We start from the raw sequence: 18,696 nt of genomic DNA, 5'->3' as shown, positions 1-18,696 counted from the left end.
TGGGGTTGAAACACTATACAACACGATTCAAGATAGGCATTCAAAAACGTAAGCAACCTGGTACAACTGAGGTGTTGAGTTATTTAATTAAACTTGTATAATAGTAGCATTTAAATTTTTGCAACTCATTTTTGCACTGGAGCTAATGCCTAGTGAATCTTTCCATAAAGAGTTTGGTGCCGCTACAGGGGCTTAACCAAACTTGAGCCCATTTGCCAGACAGATAAATATAATATATACCAATGGTTCAAATTACAGTGTTGACAACTCGTAAAAAAAGGCACTTAACCACGAGGGATGCAATACAACTGCAGCCAAACTTGGAAATGAAAGGAATCCATAATCCGCAACCCATTAATTACTGCAGCTATTTTTTTATACAACCCAGTGAGTGGCATTGGAGCTTCAAATTCCACTGTTTGAGACAAAGTGTAAACAACAGCTTGACATCAATTAGAGTGGCATCGTTGAAATGTGCTGTTTTCTACACATGCATGTTTTAATGACTACACAGGGGTGTAGGTATAGCCTTGCCCTTATACCTGCTCATCTCATATGACACTGACTGTGACCTGCTAGGATTGTTTTTAATGGCTAGGGAAATTATGCATAACTGGGGACTGCATGGGGCTTATTCTACCTTTTGTGCAACATTTATTCTTTGACTGTCTCGTATTTGTCATAAATTGCATTTGTCGTTACTTGCAAGTTTTTGTGTGCATGTATTTTCACAGGTAGTAAACTAGTATAACCACAAAGTGACAACATCACAGCTGCAGTGTAGTACAGTTAACAATTTAAGATTAAAAACAAAGCTAGGCAGTTCAGCAAACTTCAGTATAAAGAGTCAGCGGCAGAACCTAAATTCCATGACACTGTGAAAAGCTAAAAATATCAGTTTCTGAAAGGCAGTGCCACTTATCTAAAATGCTATATAATAAGAACAAAGGGGCCTTATTTGCAAAGTGTTTCCTCCATTGCTTAATGAACTTGTTTTACCACAAAAAATAGGAGTTAATAAAAGACGACTGAATGCTTTGAAAACATGGCCCACTTCTTGTGATAACTGCACACCAGATTTCACTACCCTGCCAGTTCTGATACCGTAGCATCCTCTAGAACCGCGCTGCTTTTAAATAAAATGTATTCATGTCATCAATCACCTGATTAAAAATGTTCGTCAGCTATAGAGCTGTGAGCCTATACGTAGATTTGTGAGACTTGCTGCACTCAGGCAGTTTCGTATCAGTGCTCTGCGTTTACCTCTACGCCTATTCCACAGCGCAAGACACGGTCAAGGAGGATGACTCAGGCTCTGTCTACGCCGTTATCCTGATCTACGTGACAGGCTGCGTCCTCTTCATCCTGACCATCGTCATCGTCATCCTGTGCAGAATGAGAATGTCCACCAAGAAGACCCTCAGCGCTCCTACCATTCAGAAACTGTCCAAGTTCCCCCTCAAGAGACAGGTAACAGAAAGTAGATACAAGGTTACTGCAGACCTTCACTTCCTGTTTGCTGTGTGGCGTGTTGTTGTCTTTGTCTGCATGTGATTTTTTTTTTTTTTTCTCGCTGTGTTTTAGGAGGTCTGTCTTTCTGTCATTTCAGCTTTTTAACTGTTTTATTATTTCACTGTATAATAATACAACATGGTTCTGTTTAGACTTTGTCTTATTATTATCCAGATGCAGTACCTGGTCTTACACAGAGCATTCAGACCCGTCTATAGTCTATGGACCATGGGAACCTGTGTACCTCAAATCATTTCTTTTTAAATTCCATTAGTCCCTAAAATAAATCCAAGGTGATTTCAGCTGTTGTCCAAAAATAATATTTAAAGTAAAGTGTTGTTGTATTGTAATTGAAGTATGATATTTCTAATTTGATTTTCAAATAGTATGTTCATGAAGTTTTAAATACCAACCAGCAATGGAATACAATACTTAACTATAATCCAAGGATGTGACCTATAATCACGTTTGTATTAACATCAGGCACCAGATATAATTATGTAAAAGGTATTTGTACACCTTAACACCAGAGGGTCACAAATAAAAGGGAGAAACAGTTAAATAGTCTATACATTATATACTGTTTATAATGCGAGTGACTTTAGTGATAAGATCTCTTTGCTTGGCCAACATGGAAGCAGGTTGGCACTATCACTTTGACTCTCTGTAGCAGAAGCTTTGCAATCCCTGCTGTGCTGGGCAGAAGAGGTTGTGATCTTCAGGTGCAGTGAGAGTCTATAAGGGTCCCTCTCTAGCACATTAAGGGGGGCGCTCTGCCTGATGACTGTGGTAGATAGTTGTTTTCAGATGGTGGGTGGGGAGGGAGTGTTGACGAATTAATTAGAGATCCGGTACTAAGACGACATTCAGCGGATTTGGAGCGAACACTTGTAGGCACTACAATGTAGTGTGACGAGTGCGGCTATGGGAGCATTGCCTCTGTCAGTTAGTGTCACTTGGGATCTGAAACTGCAACATTAAAGAGCTCAAAATTCCTCCACATATTTTATCCATATGCATAACAGTTTATTTTTACACTGCTTCGTTTTGTTTTTCAGTAAAGCATTAATTATCTTGTTTCAGCCTTTAACTAAGGCCATTGGCAAGAACTGTTTACAAAAGGAGTTTGATTGCATGATATATAAATGTAAATAGTTTTTTTTTGCTTTTGTTTTTGTTTGTTTGGGTTTCTCAGTCAAGTTAGTTAAGCAAATCTGTCAGAGACTATAACAGTTTCTGTTCTTTGTATTCAAGCAGGTGTCCTTGGACTCCAACTCCTCCATGAATTCTAACACCCCATTGGTCAGAATCGCCCGCCTGTCATCCAGTGATGGACCAATGCTGGCGAACGTGTTGGAGCTGGAGCTGCCGGCTGATCCAAAGTGGGAATTTCAGCGTACAAGGTGCGGCACCACCACTGAGCTTTTCAAACCCTTTATTAGCTTGACCTAGCATTTCCACTTAACTGGAAGTTGAACTCACCTTTTGTAATGGATTTTCTTCCCTTGTAAAGTCTGTGAAGGTACAGCAATCTGCTGTCTTCTCTATGCTGGTTGAAACCTTTCCAGTTAGAACTCTGCTCGCTGTGTCACAAATTAATATTTACCCTGACAGATAGTCCAGCACAGAGTGTGTTCCGGGACTGTAATACCTGTTTATATATATATAAAACTACAAATGAAAATAAGGGTACTAAATACTGGTAGGATCATGGATTTAAAACATGTTTTCTACACCTTTAAACAATCAGTACGCTGCTTCTTGTACCATCATCTGAAATGTCCTGTTTACTGTTTTTTTTTTCCAGGCTGACATTAGGAAAGCCACTGGGAGAGGGCTGCTTTGGACAGGTGGTTATGGCAGAGGCTATTGGGATAGACAAAGACAAGCCAAACAAGCCTGCCACTGTTGCAGTGAAGATGCTTAAAGGTACATTTTTAAAAAAAGTGAATTTGTATGTTTTTTGGTTTTTTTTAAGAGATAACGTTTTACAGTTGCAATCACAGCATATTTCATTTCATCTTAGTAATGCTTTTTTTTCCTTTCCCTCCCCTCCCCTCTTTTTAGACGATGCCACAGATAAGGATCTTTCCGACCTCGTCTCTGAAATGGAAATGATGAAAATGATCGGAAAACACAAGAACATCATTAACCTTTTGGGAGCCTGTACTCAGGATGGTAGGTGCAAGGGGAACTTAAAACAGGCCATGTTGAACTGAAATTAACTGCAGTGTTTACAAGTCCCAACGGTGGGAACAAGTGCATGCTGGACTTAAAAACAAACATATTAACAACACAGTATTTAAAGCCTGATTCCTTTTTTTTACCAGGTCCGCTGTACGTCTTGGTTGAATACGCATCTAAAGGAAACTTGAGAGAGTATCTTAGAGCACGGCGCCCTCCTGGTATGGATTACTCCTTTGACACCTGCAAAATCCCAGATGAGCAGCTCACCTTCAAAGACTTGGTATCCTGCGCTTACCAGGTGGCCCGAGGCATGGAGTACCTGGCATCCCAAAAGGTAAATGACCATCAAGCCTACTCTCCCAATACAGCCTCCTTGCTTCCAGATCCTTAGACCTGAGCATGCAGCGGTTAGTAAATGTGTTAGTGTACACTGGAAGGGGTGAAGTGAATCAACTGTACTGTGTACTCCGTGCATGCTCAGCGCTGCTAAACTCTGTCTCGATTTACTTACAGTGCATTCATCGAGACCTGGCTGCCAGAAACGTGTTAGTAACAGATGATAATGTGATGAAGATTGCAGACTTTGGCCTGGCCAGGGATGTGCATAATATCGACTACTACAAAAAGACAACAAATGTAAGTACGGTTATTGGAGTGACAGTTCGCAATTAAACATTTCAGAGATAAATTCTCAGTGTTACAAAAGAAAAAGCTTATAACTGAACAAGCTACCAGTCAGAATATCTCCTCTTTTAGATCACATGAAAATGTATATTGAGGTATACTGTATAGCAAAGTGTAATACAGTCATCCATTGCATATCCGCCCTAACAGTTTATTCGCCATGATCAGTCTCTTCAGCAACATTACTTTATTATTGCACACAGAAGATTAGTTCATAGATTATAGATTCTACTAAAGTTTTCGCACACTGTGTTGTATGTGCTCTGTGCGCTGCCACTGCTGGTAGTGTCACGTGAGCTGTTCAGTGTGTTGATATGTAAATAAATCCTGTTCGTCTGCGGGGCGTGTCAACTTCAACCTCCGTCTAGATCTCCAGCTTGTCGCTCAGCAGCGGATGCACGCACCCACAAGCATTAATACCCTGTACCTTTCTAAACCAGGGATTTAGGGGAGCTGCCTAATAAAAGCTGAATCTCAAAACAATAATTGTGTGAATATAGTCATTGTTACAGCTGTGTATAATGGTATTATAAAACAGGATTCATTTATCCGCCTTTTTACATATCCACCCTTACTCACCGCAGTCGGATATGCGACAGATTACTGTAGTAGCAAAACCATGAAGATTTGCAGGCATACTTGGTACATTAACGTCACAGATAAGTATGATAAAGGAAGGTAAAGTCCACGGTTGACCTTGGTGAAGCATGGTAAATGCTTGCTATAAGCACAGTAGAAGCAAGGGAAAATGCAAAACCATGAACCTTCATAAAGACTAACACTTGGACAATGCACAAGAATTGAGGTTCCAATTCTTGGTCAGTTTGTTTTGTACATTGTAGTTTGCTAAAACCACTTAAGTGACTGAGTCAGGATTTTGGCATTCTAAAGTTTCTGAAGTGTCACACGGGGCGTTCCAATGCATTGTTTACTTTGTTAGCTGGTATTAAGGGTGCTGATCTGCTGTGGAAGGGAACGTGATTCTGGGCTAATACAGCTGCCCGGTGGATACATGTGGTCATTAGGAAGAGATATTAAAATAGGATTAGAGGAGGGGGATTGAGCTGGAGCCATGGAGGCTGGCTGAGCATGCTGATAGATCACTCCTTTTGTCATCCTAATTACAGGGTCGCCTGCCTGTGAAATGGATGGCCCCAGAAGCATTGTTCGACCGGGTCTACACCCACCAGAGTGATGTGTAAGTTTTGATTAAAACTTTTTAGAAGAATTTAAAAAAGAGGAAGGAGAGAATGTGTGGGTTTTTTGTGTGTTGGGTGGAGAGGTTCTGTGGGTGTCAACACCATTTTGTTTAACATTTTTCTAAAACATGGTAACTTAATGTTCATGGTAAACGGAATGTCTCTCTAGACAGGCCCTTTTTTATAACACCGTCATTGTAATAACCCTGGTGTTATTAAATAGGGTCCACCACTTGTTTGTAATCTAATTTTTTTGTAATGCGGAGAAGTAGGGTTTTCTGTTTCATGCCATGTCATGGACCGTCATTGCTATGTTACTTATTTGACAATGTGGGCAATAATCCTTACACTATCAGTGCACTAGAGCGGACATTTTGAAAACAGCTTTGAAACAGACTTCAAAGTTATAAGTGTAAAAAGTTGATGTTAACAATGAAAATAAAAATTACAGGTATGTTATTTAAACAGTTGTAGCAACACCTGGGGATGTGTAATGCAACTTACTCTTTAAGGGGCTTAATTAAGAGATCAAAAGTACCCACCCCTTTTATGACATTAACCTCCCAGTCCCCCAAAAACAGACACAGACGCAACTGTGTGTATTGGAAGGAGTACACTGAGAGCATTCGGGAATTACAAATAACCTGTATTGTGATGTCAAAAGAACTATGAGTAACATTCCAACTTCAAAATTAAATTGTATTGTCCCAGGATATTAACCCTTGCAGCATGGTGAATGTTTGGGGTTTTTTTTGGTTTTGTTTTTTTGGTTTTTTGGGGTTTTATATATATTATAGTATAGTAAAAATTAAATAGAGCATTACATGTAGACTATAAAAAATGAAACCTGCCTGTTTATGATGAATATTACAGACTGAACATATACTATGTTTGTATATTAAAAATAAGTTTAATAAGTATTTATACACACACAACGTACCACTGCAAATAATTACTAATTAAATACCAGTAGTTTTAGATTATATTGCAGTGGTAATGGTAATATCACTGAATAAAAGCTTGGATGTTGAGCAATAATTCATGTAAGCCTGGATGATTATTATTAAGCAATATTAGGTATCCATTTACAACAATTAGTGCTGCAGCCAGCCCGTGACTCCTGTTTGCTGGTCCACTGAAGCTGTGTGGATAATTCGATTAGCTCTGCTCAGCGGCACTGGTGTGGGGACCTAACAAAGACTTCACTAGTAATAGATGGGCCTGCCACCTATCTGATTAAATGCTCATTTCAATCCTAGACTTTGCTCTTTCATTGGTGGGAGAGTGGTGGAGGGTGGGGGTGGGGGGATTGAGCTCCAAAAAAACTTGAGCAATTAGTGACGCCATTGATAACTATGTTAGCCATGCACAGACACACAGGGAAGAAGAAATAAATAAATAAACACTGAATTTAAGGCTCCTGCTGTCTTTCATTCCCAGCTGGTCCTATGGAGTCATATTGTGGGAGATCTTTACTCTGGGGGGGTCCCCATACCCCGGCATCCCTGTTGAAGAGTTATTTAAGCTTTTGAAGGAAGGCCATCGGATGGACAAGCCTGCAAACTGCACACACGAGCTGTAAGTACTGCAGCTCCAGGTCATTACAGGACAAAGGAGGGTGTTTTACTTAGAATGGGTTTAATGTGTCAGCGCTGCTTGTAATGCAACAGTTCAGTGTTCAATTTGCAAAAGGGTTAGAAAAATACTGAAATATGAATCTGTATAATTTAATCTTGATACGAAGCATCCTATTTAGAATTGATCCAGGTAAAAAATCATGAAATTAGTGTTCCCTTTTTTTAACACAGTACCAAAGTACGAATTAATCATACGAAAACGTTACTACCCGCAGCTCTCAAAACAACCCTAAAGCTGTCCTGTTAAGTGCAGCTGTAGTGCCAAATAAGTTTATTTTTATTTATAATCCGCATTTTCTTATTGAAGACATTTACAGGTTCAGTGATAACATACTGGGATTGCTCTGGGAATGAAGTTGACTTAAAAAATACATTGTTTGCTTTTTGTTTTACTTTTTTGTGCCTTTTTTCTTGTATCAATTCAAGGACCTCTTGTTTTATCTTTTAGATATATGATAATGAGAGAATGTTGGCATGCAGTTCCCTCACAGAGACCAACCTTCAAACAGCTGGTGGAGGACCATGACAGGGTCCTGACAATGATGTCCACTGATGTAAGCACATGCTGTCCAGCACAAAGTGAAATGGATTAGCTGATTGACCACATGGATAGCAAACAGTTTATTTATTTATTTATTTATTCCTCCATTTTCTTGATAAAGTTCAGAAGAGAGTTGTTCGGTAGTAAAACTTGTGGTGGCCAATCTAAATTTAGAAACCATTATCATTTATTATTATTATTTGTATTTATTTTGTATTATGAATTTTCATCTGATGCTTGAATGATAACTAGATTTCTAACAGTAACCCTGTTAAAGCAAATATAGACCCAAGGATCTGAAGTTATCCGTAGACTGGTCCTAAAATTGCTAAATTCAATTAATAAAAACATATGTTCTATTTCAAAATGAAAAGGCCTGTTTAACCGGTTCTAGAACCATCTTTTTAAAAGTGGTCAGTATATTTGCAAGGTCTGTTTCTAAACATGCTAGCTCTCTGAGCATGCCTCTTAATGCAGTTGTTGGCAGACACTGGGGAGCCGTTGACGTTCGCTCCCTGCGTAGGGTCAAGCTACCACCACACTGCTATCAATGGCAATCTCGACTGTCTGATTTCTCCCCAAAAAACCTAATTAAAATCCTGTCCTGAGAGTGGGTTGTCCTTAGTATTACAGCTTTGACAAACCGTTTTTGAATACAAACCCTTCTGAGCATAATTATATCCCTGCATGGCAGCCCATTGTAATTTGGTTTGATCACCTTCACAGGGCTGGGCTGTCAGTTAATTAATGATTGAAATCAATCAATGTCTCTTTGTGTTTTCTGCAGGAGTACCTTGACTTATCGGTAGTGTTCGAGCAGTATTCACCCGCTGGCCAGGACACTCGCAGTACCTGCTCCTCGGGGGATGATTCCGTATTCACCCATGAGCCCTTGCCTGACGAGCCCTGTCTCCCCAAACGCCAGCAGTGTAACAGTGTCATCCGGGCATGAACACTTTGACAAATTCCAGATTGCAGGCCTGGTGCCTTTGGATCCATTACTATGAAGAAGAAAACAACAACAACAACAAAACATGGAACAGTAGTTTTAAAGAAATTTATTTGAGCCTTACCTTTTTTGCTATTTCTTTTTTTTTTTTCTAAATGCTGTATACAAAGTCGAAAAGCACTGTTTGGCTTGAAGGAACTATTTTGACCCTTTGCCATGATTTATTTAACAATATGTTGTTTTTGTTTTTGTTTTTTTTGTTTGTTTGTTTGATTTCAATATACTTCCCGCTTTTTAATGATAGTGTTAGAGCAAAACCATTATGTGCCTACAAACTCAACGAATGGACAGAAGTGAAACTACAAGAAATGATTCCTGAGTTTCAAAGCTAACTGTTTTTTTTGTTTGTTTGTTTGTTTTTAAATGTGTGACGGTGCAGTGGTGAGGGTGGACTTAACCCTCGTGGAATTTACAGAGACTTAAGAGCCAGTCAGTGGAAACAGTTTAAACATGGCATGCATGTATGTGCACACTGCTGCGGCGACCCAAGCCTGCACATACTGATCCGGGTTTAATGAAAAGCAGCGCAGACTTCATTTGAGTTCCTGCTGTTCTCTCCATCTCCTTACTCTTTATTATTTTATTTTATTTTGCTGACTTCCGTGAGTGTTCGACAGCTGCAGAATACTCTGCTAGGGAAGTGAAATCTTCTCAATATTACTGTGCAGTAATTAAGAAACAAAGTGAACGTTTATAACCCTCAGTGGTTAAAAACAAAACTCTTCTATTGTGCTGTTAACTTGAAACCTCGTTCAGAAGATTTTTTTTTTATTTTTTGTAATATTGCAGAAGAGCTTCTGATTGAGTGTTTTAGGTATGATGGAATTTTTGGGGGTTTTTTGTTTCTTTTAGTTCCAAGCATTTGGGAGGCTGTTACTATGAAATACAACAGGTTGCCTCCACCTAACAATGGTACACTAAGGCTGCTGCCTTTTAACTTATATCTGAAAGGTTTATATTGTAAATATATAAATACAAATATGTATCATATTGCTGAGAACAGCAGCATACTGAAAAAGAAATATACTTTTTTTTTTTTTAAATCACTTAAAAGCATTGCAATCTAGGATATACTGATGATGTGGTCATATAAAAACTAAATTTAATCTTCATTTTTTTTTAAGTTTATTTGAATAATTAACATGTATATTTGTAAAGGTATTTATAGACTTTTAACATATCTGTTCATAGGTTTAAATAACTAGCATAGAATTTTGGTACTGTAAACAACTTCACTTTTCAGATTTGATTTTTTTTTTTAACTTATTAACAAAGAACTGAGACAGGATTTTTTTTTTCTTCCCATTTTGTTTACAGGTAAGAAGAATGTATGAAAAAAATGTAAAATTACCTTTGTTGTTCCTTTATACAGATAAAAAAAAAAAAAAAAAAAAAAAAAAAAAAAAAGCAGGGAACTGAACTTTTGTTAGTGTTATCCTGGATTGCAGTGAATGGTGGAGTTTTGGATTTTGCAATGCAACAGCGGTGGTTAAATCTGTCAGAATAACAACAACCCATAAAATACAGTCACACAATAAATAGGTAGCCAAGGAAGAGAAAGGAGTTAGCATCCTAAAGCTGAGCAAACACGAAGCCACTTTGTGTCTTGGAACTTTGGTTTCAGGAAACTAGGTTTTAGGCCACTGCTTGGCACACCAGGGGAGACTTGGGGTTTGATACAGAAGTTGGCTGAAACTAGGTCTCCTTGTCTGCTGGAACCAGGTTTCAAGCCACTGTTCCTGAAAAAGGGGCCTTGTCTTCCTTCAGTTTAACAAGCACCAGACATGTGGAAAACTTCCTCGGCCCTTCAGCTTCGTACTTCCTTTGTGATTTAACCACTGTTCAATAGGGGTTCTCTTTAAAATGAAGGCAAGCTTTGAGGTTTGCGTTAAGCAAGTACTCTGCAAAGCAAAAAAACAACAACAACAACAACAACAAAAAAACAGCGACTCTGAATGATGCGTATATTTAAGAGTTATATTTTTAAAAGAATTACCGCAGAATCTGTTTTCCGGTTAACATAAAATGGGGTGCAATGATTTTGTTTTATTGGTGGGGTTTTTGGTTGTTTTTTTTATTTCTTTACGGCTCCAATAAGGGTCCTGCAAATGGCAACTGCAGGGAAACCAACGCAATTTCGAGAGATTTTCTTACTCCAGCGCCTTGCCAGAAATGTGATAATGTTTCAGCTGTGGTCACATCTGTCAAACCAAAATGCATATTTTTAGAAGTACAATAATAATAAAGTTCCACCAGAAAATGGCACACGAAAAATAGTGTCACAGTAAAACTATCCTGGAGACAAGCTGCTTTTAAAAAGTCTCTGCCATTTAAAAGTAATCCACTGCAATGCGCCCGTAGCAATCCCCATCAAATACAATTGAATTAGCCAATTTTCTTGCCTGTAAAGTGTCTGGGACTGATTTGATCTGGAGGAGGCAGAAGGGTGGTGGTTTAAATCCTTTTGAGGTAATTGTCTGCCAAACTTGGTACTCTCAAAAAACCTTTTAATTGAAGTATGAAATGTTTGGCACTTCTAGGGTTTCCTGTGGATTCAACAGGACCTTCTTTTGTTTTGTTTTGTTTTTTAAAGAACGGTAAAAGCTTAAGAGCCTGGAGGGCAGTCTTTAGTTTCAACGTTTTTTTTAGCCACCTCGATTTGGACCAGTTCAGTTTGGTGAGCATCTCTTACTTTGAATGCGCCATAAATATTTTGAAATTCTTTACAGTTTTTAGTTACCCCAAATGATGTTTTTAAACTAGCATTCACTGTTCATCGTACGTTGAAGCTAAGTGCCACTGGATCACAGTCAGTAACAAAGGTAATCCTTGCACCCTAGTTTTCCTCTGTCAAGTTTGTATATTAGCAATACTGGGATGCGAACCCATCTTCCATTTTTATTATTTTATTTTTTCTAAAAGTATTGTATTAGTTCCATGAAGCGCTTACTACTCAGACAGATTTAATTTATAGTTTGAAGTTAAGTGATTGATTTATATAGTGTAGATGTTATATAGCTGTGTGATTTTTGTTTGTTTGTTTTGTTTTGTAAAATTATAATAAAAAAAGATTCTTTACAGTATTTTCTTACGAAATCCAGCAAATGTACATTCCAAGTACCGAATGCATTCAAATGGTGTTTCCAATGCTGAAAATAAAGAAATTGCACATTTGTGCACACTTTTTCAGAAAATCAAAGTAGATATGCATCTAATTTATTGGTTTTGTTTTTTGTTTTTTTTACAAAATATGTGTTTTAAGCAAGCGAGCATTACATTTCATATTCATTGCTTATATAGTTTTTATAACTGTTATTTTCAGCAACTAAAAGTCTGCATAATGTTCTTACTGAATGCATCGTTTTTGTGTTTCCACAGAATTGCATAGCTCGATTTTGGGAACAGCTTTTGTGTTTTATTTTCATTTTCAATCTCTGTTCCTGAAAACTTATGCTGTTGGAAGTTTCAAATAAACACTAAACAAACCAGCCTGTTGTGTTATCTGTCCTTTTTTAATTGAAATACAGCAATGGTAGAATGAGGGGTTCATTGTGTGGTTATAAGCTTGCTGATGTGTCTGGAGCCGTCTCTAGTGAATGCTGACTCATACGTGCAGCAAGGTGTAACTGTTGAAATAATTGGGCAACAACTTTAAGAGTCTCTGCAGAAGAAAAGTATCGATGTAGACAGGTAATGCTTTGGTGATCAAATGAATGTCTAGATCGAGTTAACCATGCACATGAATTTGTATATTGTTGCGTTGTTTTTTGTTGTTTTTTTTATTTTTTTTGGGGGGGGGGGCTTGTTTATCCATAATTATAAAATCAAAGGTGAGCTGATTTATCCCCCTTATTGACATCACTAAATTCAATAGAAATGAAGTGGAATAAGATTTACATTGTTGATTATGGCAACAGTGCAGTGTTCCCCCTTTATAATGCTGTATTCAGGATCCATAGGTAAGAAACCATGCAATTTGTGTTCCGCCTTACAACAAGAACACAAGTGCTAGTGTAATGGCATTATGGGTCAAATAGGAGCCATTACCATGACGTCTTAAAACCTGTTCTGCAGTAAAAAGGCCCACCTTAAAACAAGTGTGCACTGTGTTCAGAATTCAGATGTCACTGTTTAGATCATTAAAGTAGATAACCATGTTTCTAAAACTTTGTTCTGCAAAGATGGCATTATCATTTTGCATTCCACAGTTCTCTGCCGGCGTGCACCAGATAGAAATACAAGATTAGAAATACAAAAATAACAAATGTCTGCTTATATTGTACAGCACACTGGTATTTCTGCATATGCATGCAACATAGTGAACATATTTATCTCAAAACAGTGCTGATATTTAAAATACAATGCAATAGACACACCCTGGAGCCTTTGCAGTAGGTTGCATCTCGACTAGATTAGGGATCCCTTGATTAGGGACCAGGAAGCAGCAGCAACTCTTTATCTATAGCACTGATATCCCAATTTAAAGTATAAAATGCAAAGAACCAAACAATCATCAGAAAAGAGTAATATTTATAATGTTAATGAGAGATAAGAGGTGGTTAGCACTCCTTTGAAAGATAAAAACAATTCCAGTCTGCATTAGAGCTGGGAGACTTGAGAAGTGGCCATTGTGGGTTATTTCACAGAGCCATGAAAGATTCCAGAGGTATGCCACTGCCTAATTAATGCACTATTATGAAAGATTCCAGAGGTATGCTACTGCCTAATCAATGCACTGTTATGAAAGATTCTAGAGGGGTGCCACTGCATAAACAATGCACTGTTATGAAAGATTCTAGAGGGGTGCCACTACATAAACAATGCACTGTTATGAAAGATTCTAGAGGGGTGCCACTGCATAAACAATGCACTGTTATGAAAGATTCTAGAGGGGTGCCACTGCATAAACAATGCACTGTTATGAAAGATTCTAGAGGGGTGCCACTACATAAACAATGCACTGTTATGAAAGATTCTAGAGGGGTGCCACTGCATAAACAATGCACTGTTATGGATCACAACATTCAAAGCCGAGGCAGGGTAGGGTTAACTCCAGTGGTTCCAGGGCTCAGTTTAATCCACGTGAACATAAGTACACCCTTTAGATGATATTACACAGTAGAGGACTGTTTGAGGGAACCTCCAAGTATGTAATTTAAGCTTTCACCAACTTAAATGAGATTAGGTACAGTGCTGTTCATTTAGGGGATAACATGTAATGCTGCAGCATTTTTATTGAGCTGTTATAATTTTTGGCAAAGCTAAGAGATATTGTATTGTTTATCTGAGAGCTGTGTAGACACTAATGCAGGACTAATTTAACACACAAAGAAGGTAAGTTGAATGTGCTGTACTTTGCTTAAATAACATATCACTTTCAAAAGCCATTGTGGTTTTTTGTACATGTGATACATACAGCACAGGGCATAGCAAAGTTAATAATGTGCTTATTGTAAACACTGCAGGAAGTTCTGAGGTTTCTAATACACAAGTTGGCAGGTGGAGCAGGCAGAGCAGGGCCACTGGGCTAGTGTTTTTACTGGCCCAGATGCAAGTTTAATTGGCCCAATATATTTATATATGTTTTCATGATGGTTTTTATTTTCAGTATGGTCCTAACTGTCTATGGTAACCAAAGATAGCCCACGTCTCAAAAGAAAGTCACTAAACAAAGCCTTCCAATATGTGTTACTCCAGCCATTTAACATGCACACATTTGTGTACATGTCAGAAAATGTAAATACTGTATTCAAGATTTGAAAATGTATGTGAACAAATAATAATAACTTTTTCACAAGCAAATCCGCAACCAAGCTGTTACCATGGTCATAGCAACGCTAACACTGAAGTATAATAATCCTAATTAGCATACTTGCCAACATTTGAAAACTGTTCAGCAGGACACTCGTCTCCGGGGGGGGGGCTGTCATAGACATCATACAAATGGGAGGGGTCATAATGAAGCGTTCTTACCTTTGTATAAGTTAGTGATCAGCAGATGTGTCAGCCGCATGAAGAGGGCAGCGTGTGGTTTTCACTAACTCTACTGTGCAGAATAAATGATTTTTTTTCTATGGGTAAATATTGGGACTTTCTTCCAATGCATCGGGACGCGGGACATTTGCTAGGAAATCGGGACTGTCCCAACCATATAGGGACTGTTGGCATGTATGAATTAGGGATGGGTCAGTGTAGTACACAATTACATGAAAATAAAATAAAAATATTCAAATGGCATATTACATATTCGAGTACACAACAAAAAAAAACCTTATACAGAGCTACTAGTAGAAGCAAACACGTCTTTCTTTTATTCACAACAAATAAAGCTGCTGTTTTATCTGCAAGTGATGCTAAACAAGTCAGAATGTTACTTTTTTTTTCACTGTCATAATGAAGCCAGGTGAAGCCTCCACTCTAAATGTTCCTCTTCATTTTTTTTTCATAATTACTTTCTTTATGATTTACTGATTCCAGCACTTTCCTTTTGGCTTATTGGTTGCTTAGTTGTAGAAAACCTTGTTTGTAAAAGATTTGCCATGTTGCGGGTACAAATTCCAACACAGCATTTCAGTATGCAGTCTCAGATTCTGTCTGTACAACAAATATGACGCACAGCGGGAAAGTTAGGATTAATTCGTAGTTATGTTTTTAAAAAATGGCTTGTAAATTAGTTTTCAGCTTTTTGGCACACTGCCAATTTTCCTGGATTCATGAAACGGAAGCTATGTGCACTATATATATATATATATATATATATATATATATATATATATATATATATATATATATATATATATACTATATATATATATATATATATATATATATAATTATATATATATATATATATATATATATATACATATATATATATATATATATATATATATATATATATATATATATATATATATTATATATATATATATGAGATACTAGTAATGTAACCGGGCAGGTCAGGCCTGTGGTGCTGCATAACTACCGGCCAAACTGCGCTCTACTGGCCCTGAGCCACAGGACCATGGTTAATGACGAACCCTGCAGAGTTGAAAGGTCACGGTGTCATGGTGTTCATAATGAGACTCCACACAGTAAGAAGTTTTATTTGGGTGTGCTCTTCCTAACTGATCAGTTGAACAACACTGACTGAAAAAGAGCATTCAAAACAGCAAGAGGCTGTTTAAAGATGAGAAACAGAGAAGGTCTGCAGATTCGCGAAGTTCTGGGGTTGGTGTGACCTCATTGTGGTGCTAAAAAATATAGTCATTATAATAGCTGTGGCTCATGACCATTTCAAGTGCTGCCAAGCTGGGTTTGAATTGTTTCTAGTCTTCTAACACACATGGGCTGTGTGGTTTTTTATTTACAAAGTGTCTCCATTTGGTGCATTTAATAGAGTAAAGCATTTCAATATGTATTTTAACTTCCCCATATAAAATGGGAAAACCCAGCGGGGAGCACGACAGACAAAATTGAAATGGTGGAAATGACAAATGACCGCTTCCTAACGCAATTTGTCAAGGCACCGACTAGAGGGGAGGCATGCCTGGATTTAGTCTTTTCAAATAACGAAGACAGAATAACTAAAACAGAGGTCAGAGAACGATTGGCAAACTCAGACCACAACATGGTCTCATTTGAAGTGCTTTTTAAAACCCAAAACTTAATGAATAAAGCTAAAGTTTACAATTTTAGAAAGTCAAATTATGAAGGTATGAAACTCAGACTAACAGAAGTAGATTGGGCAAAAAGGTTTTTTTCCAATTTTACAACAGCAAGAGAACATTCAAAGAGGTAAAATGTCTAAGATATGGCAAAATCATAGATGAAGAGAAATGATTTTTTTAACAAGTTTTTATAAAGGAAGATACATGTCAACCTGTTCCTATCCAGTCTTAAATAACTTTTGCATAAAAGAGGCAGAAGTGTTAAAGGGATTAGGAGCTCTTAAACAAACCCATTGGGCTAGATGAGATCCTCCCAATAGTAATCAAAGAAATGAAAGAAGTTATTTACAAACTGCTACCCAAGATCATGCAACAGTGTAAGGTACAGCATGCAGGCAATAAAAATGTGCATTATAAATATCTTATGGGAGATACTGAAATTGAAGAGGAATCTATGAAAAAGACATAAGAGTTTATGTTGACTGAGAAATGTGTAGACAATGTGGGGAAGCTATAAAAAAAGGCCAACAAGATGCTCAGATATATAGTGAAAAGTGTTGAATTTAAATCAAGGGAAGTAATGTTAAAACTGTACAATGCATTAGTAAGACCTCATTTAGAATGTTGTGTTCAGTTCTGGTTACCTTGCTACAAAAAGGATATTGCTGCTCTAAAAGAGTGCAAAGAAGACTGACTAGAATTATTTCGGGTTTAAAAGGCATGTCATATGCAGACAGGCTAAAAGAACAAAGAAGATTACGCAGCAACCAAATTCAAGCACTCAAAATTCTAAAAGGTATTGACAATGTTGACCCAAGGGACTTTTTTTGACCTGAAAAAAAGAAACAAGGACCAGGGGTCACAAATGGAGATTAGATAAAGGGGTATTCAGTACAGAAAATAGGAGGCACTTTTTCACACAGAGAATTGTGAGGGTCTGGAATCAACTCCCCAGTAATGTTGTTGAAGCTGACACCCTGGGATCCTTCAAGAAGCTGCTTGATGAGATTCTGGGATCAATAAGCTACTAACAACCAAACAAGCAAGATGGGCCGAAGGGCCCAAACGTCTACAACAAATTGCCATTCAGAATGTCTGGCAGGGGTGTGGTGGGGGTTGTACATTGGAACTGCAATTTGAGATCCCTCCCTGTAACATTACACTGTATCTAAGTGCATTCCATCAACATCATCCAGATGAGCTGTATACAGAGGGACATTAAAAGACAAATGACACTCTCTGATCTTGTCTGCAGAGATCACCAGGGTTTAACGGCTGTATTGCAAAACTGTAAAAGAATCATGACTTGGTTCTTATTGTGCAATAGATTATCAGTGTACAGTACTCAGCATGACTGTATGACTGTGTGTCTGTTCTGGTGGTCATTGAAGCTTTTCTCCTCAATAAAACTGACATTCACAGATTGACAGTCACAGTAGTTAATACAGGACCAAACTTTATAGGAAGTCCAGGGCCCAGTGGTATAAAGCACTACAGTCAAATCTCTGATGGTTATTAATGTATTTGTTCAAATCCCAGCGATGTCCCAAAACATTCACATGTATAAAAATAACCACGTTAGCATAAAGGGACCAGTCAGATAAATATATCTAACAAAGGGGCCTCGTTATAAACTTATTTTAAGCAGAAATCATTTTGTTGATGAATAACGCCCAGCTCTCTGGCGCACTTTGCTAAAAAAATTAAGTATTGCATTTTTTATTGGTTGCGTTTTAACCAATAAAAACTTATAAAACACCTGATACAAAAAATGAAATCAGTGTATAGCCAATAAACACCGGAAAACACCATGAGAAATACTTACTTAATTCACATTGACTTCCCATTAAAAAAAAAAAAAAACCCAAAATACCTTTTCCGTTCAGCTGGGCAATGTCCCTCCTTCTTGACTAGTATCTATCACTGATTCGTTCTGAATACTTTAAACCCACCCCAACTACTGAGTGGCTGCAAATTCTACATTCCTATTGGAGACTCCGCTTGCAAGATTTAAAACGAGATTACAATTACTGCAGACGGCTTGTTCGCGGGATTTAAAGCTATATTACAGTTAGATAGTGAGAACTTAAAACAGAATTGCAAATTGTGGTGAAACCTAAAAAAATGCCTAGATACGCAAAAACCCCTGAAGAATGTGCCTGTGACCAAAAGGATTGTCTTGTGGAAGACAAGCAAAGGAAAGAAGGTACAACTAAATGTTAAGTACTGTCTGTCGTGTTACCGCTATTGTAACACA

At 37.7% G+C, this 18,696-nt stretch overlaps 1 protein-coding gene across 10 annotated transcripts in view; it reads left to right on the top strand.

The window, feature by feature from the left end:
- Positions 1 to 10,075, top strand: part of LOC121325532 (fibroblast growth factor receptor 3) — a 54,993-nt gene extending 44,918 nt beyond the window's left edge. For 4 of the 10 annotated variants that reach the window (XM_041268216.1, XM_041268179.1, XM_041268207.1 and 1 more), the window contains exons 9-18: positions 1,283 to 1,470; positions 2,767 to 2,915; positions 3,320 to 3,441; positions 3,580 to 3,690; positions 3,843 to 4,033; positions 4,213 to 4,335; positions 5,511 to 5,581; positions 7,023 to 7,160; positions 7,668 to 7,773; positions 8,548 to 10,075. In XM_041268216.1, the coding sequence (XP_041124150.1) occupies positions 1,283 to 1,470; positions 2,767 to 2,915; positions 3,320 to 3,441; positions 3,580 to 3,690; positions 3,843 to 4,033; positions 4,213 to 4,335; positions 5,511 to 5,581; positions 7,023 to 7,160; positions 7,668 to 7,773; positions 8,548 to 8,712 (1,364 nt within the window). In that variant the 3' untranslated portion in view covers positions 8,713 to 10,075. Of the gene's footprint in view, positions 1 to 1,282; positions 1,477 to 2,766; positions 2,916 to 3,319; positions 3,442 to 3,579; positions 3,691 to 3,842; positions 4,034 to 4,212; positions 4,336 to 5,510; positions 5,582 to 7,022; positions 7,161 to 7,667; positions 7,774 to 8,547 lie in introns of all 10 variants that reach the window. The other 6 variants (XM_041268170.1, XM_041268199.1, XM_041268151.1 and 3 more) reach the window with 2 other exon arrangements.
- The last annotated feature ends 8,621 nt before the right edge of the window (positions 10,076 to 18,696 follow it).

The sequence above is a fragment of the Polyodon spathula genome, chromosome 1, assembly GCF_017654505.1.
Source record: "Polyodon spathula isolate WHYD16114869_AA chromosome 1, ASM1765450v1, whole genome shotgun sequence".
NCBI classification, from domain to species: Eukaryota; Metazoa; Chordata; class Actinopteri; order Acipenseriformes; family Polyodontidae; genus Polyodon; species Polyodon spathula.
Note: the sequence above shows the minus strand (reverse complement) of the source record. Positions and strands in the feature narration are given on the sequence as shown.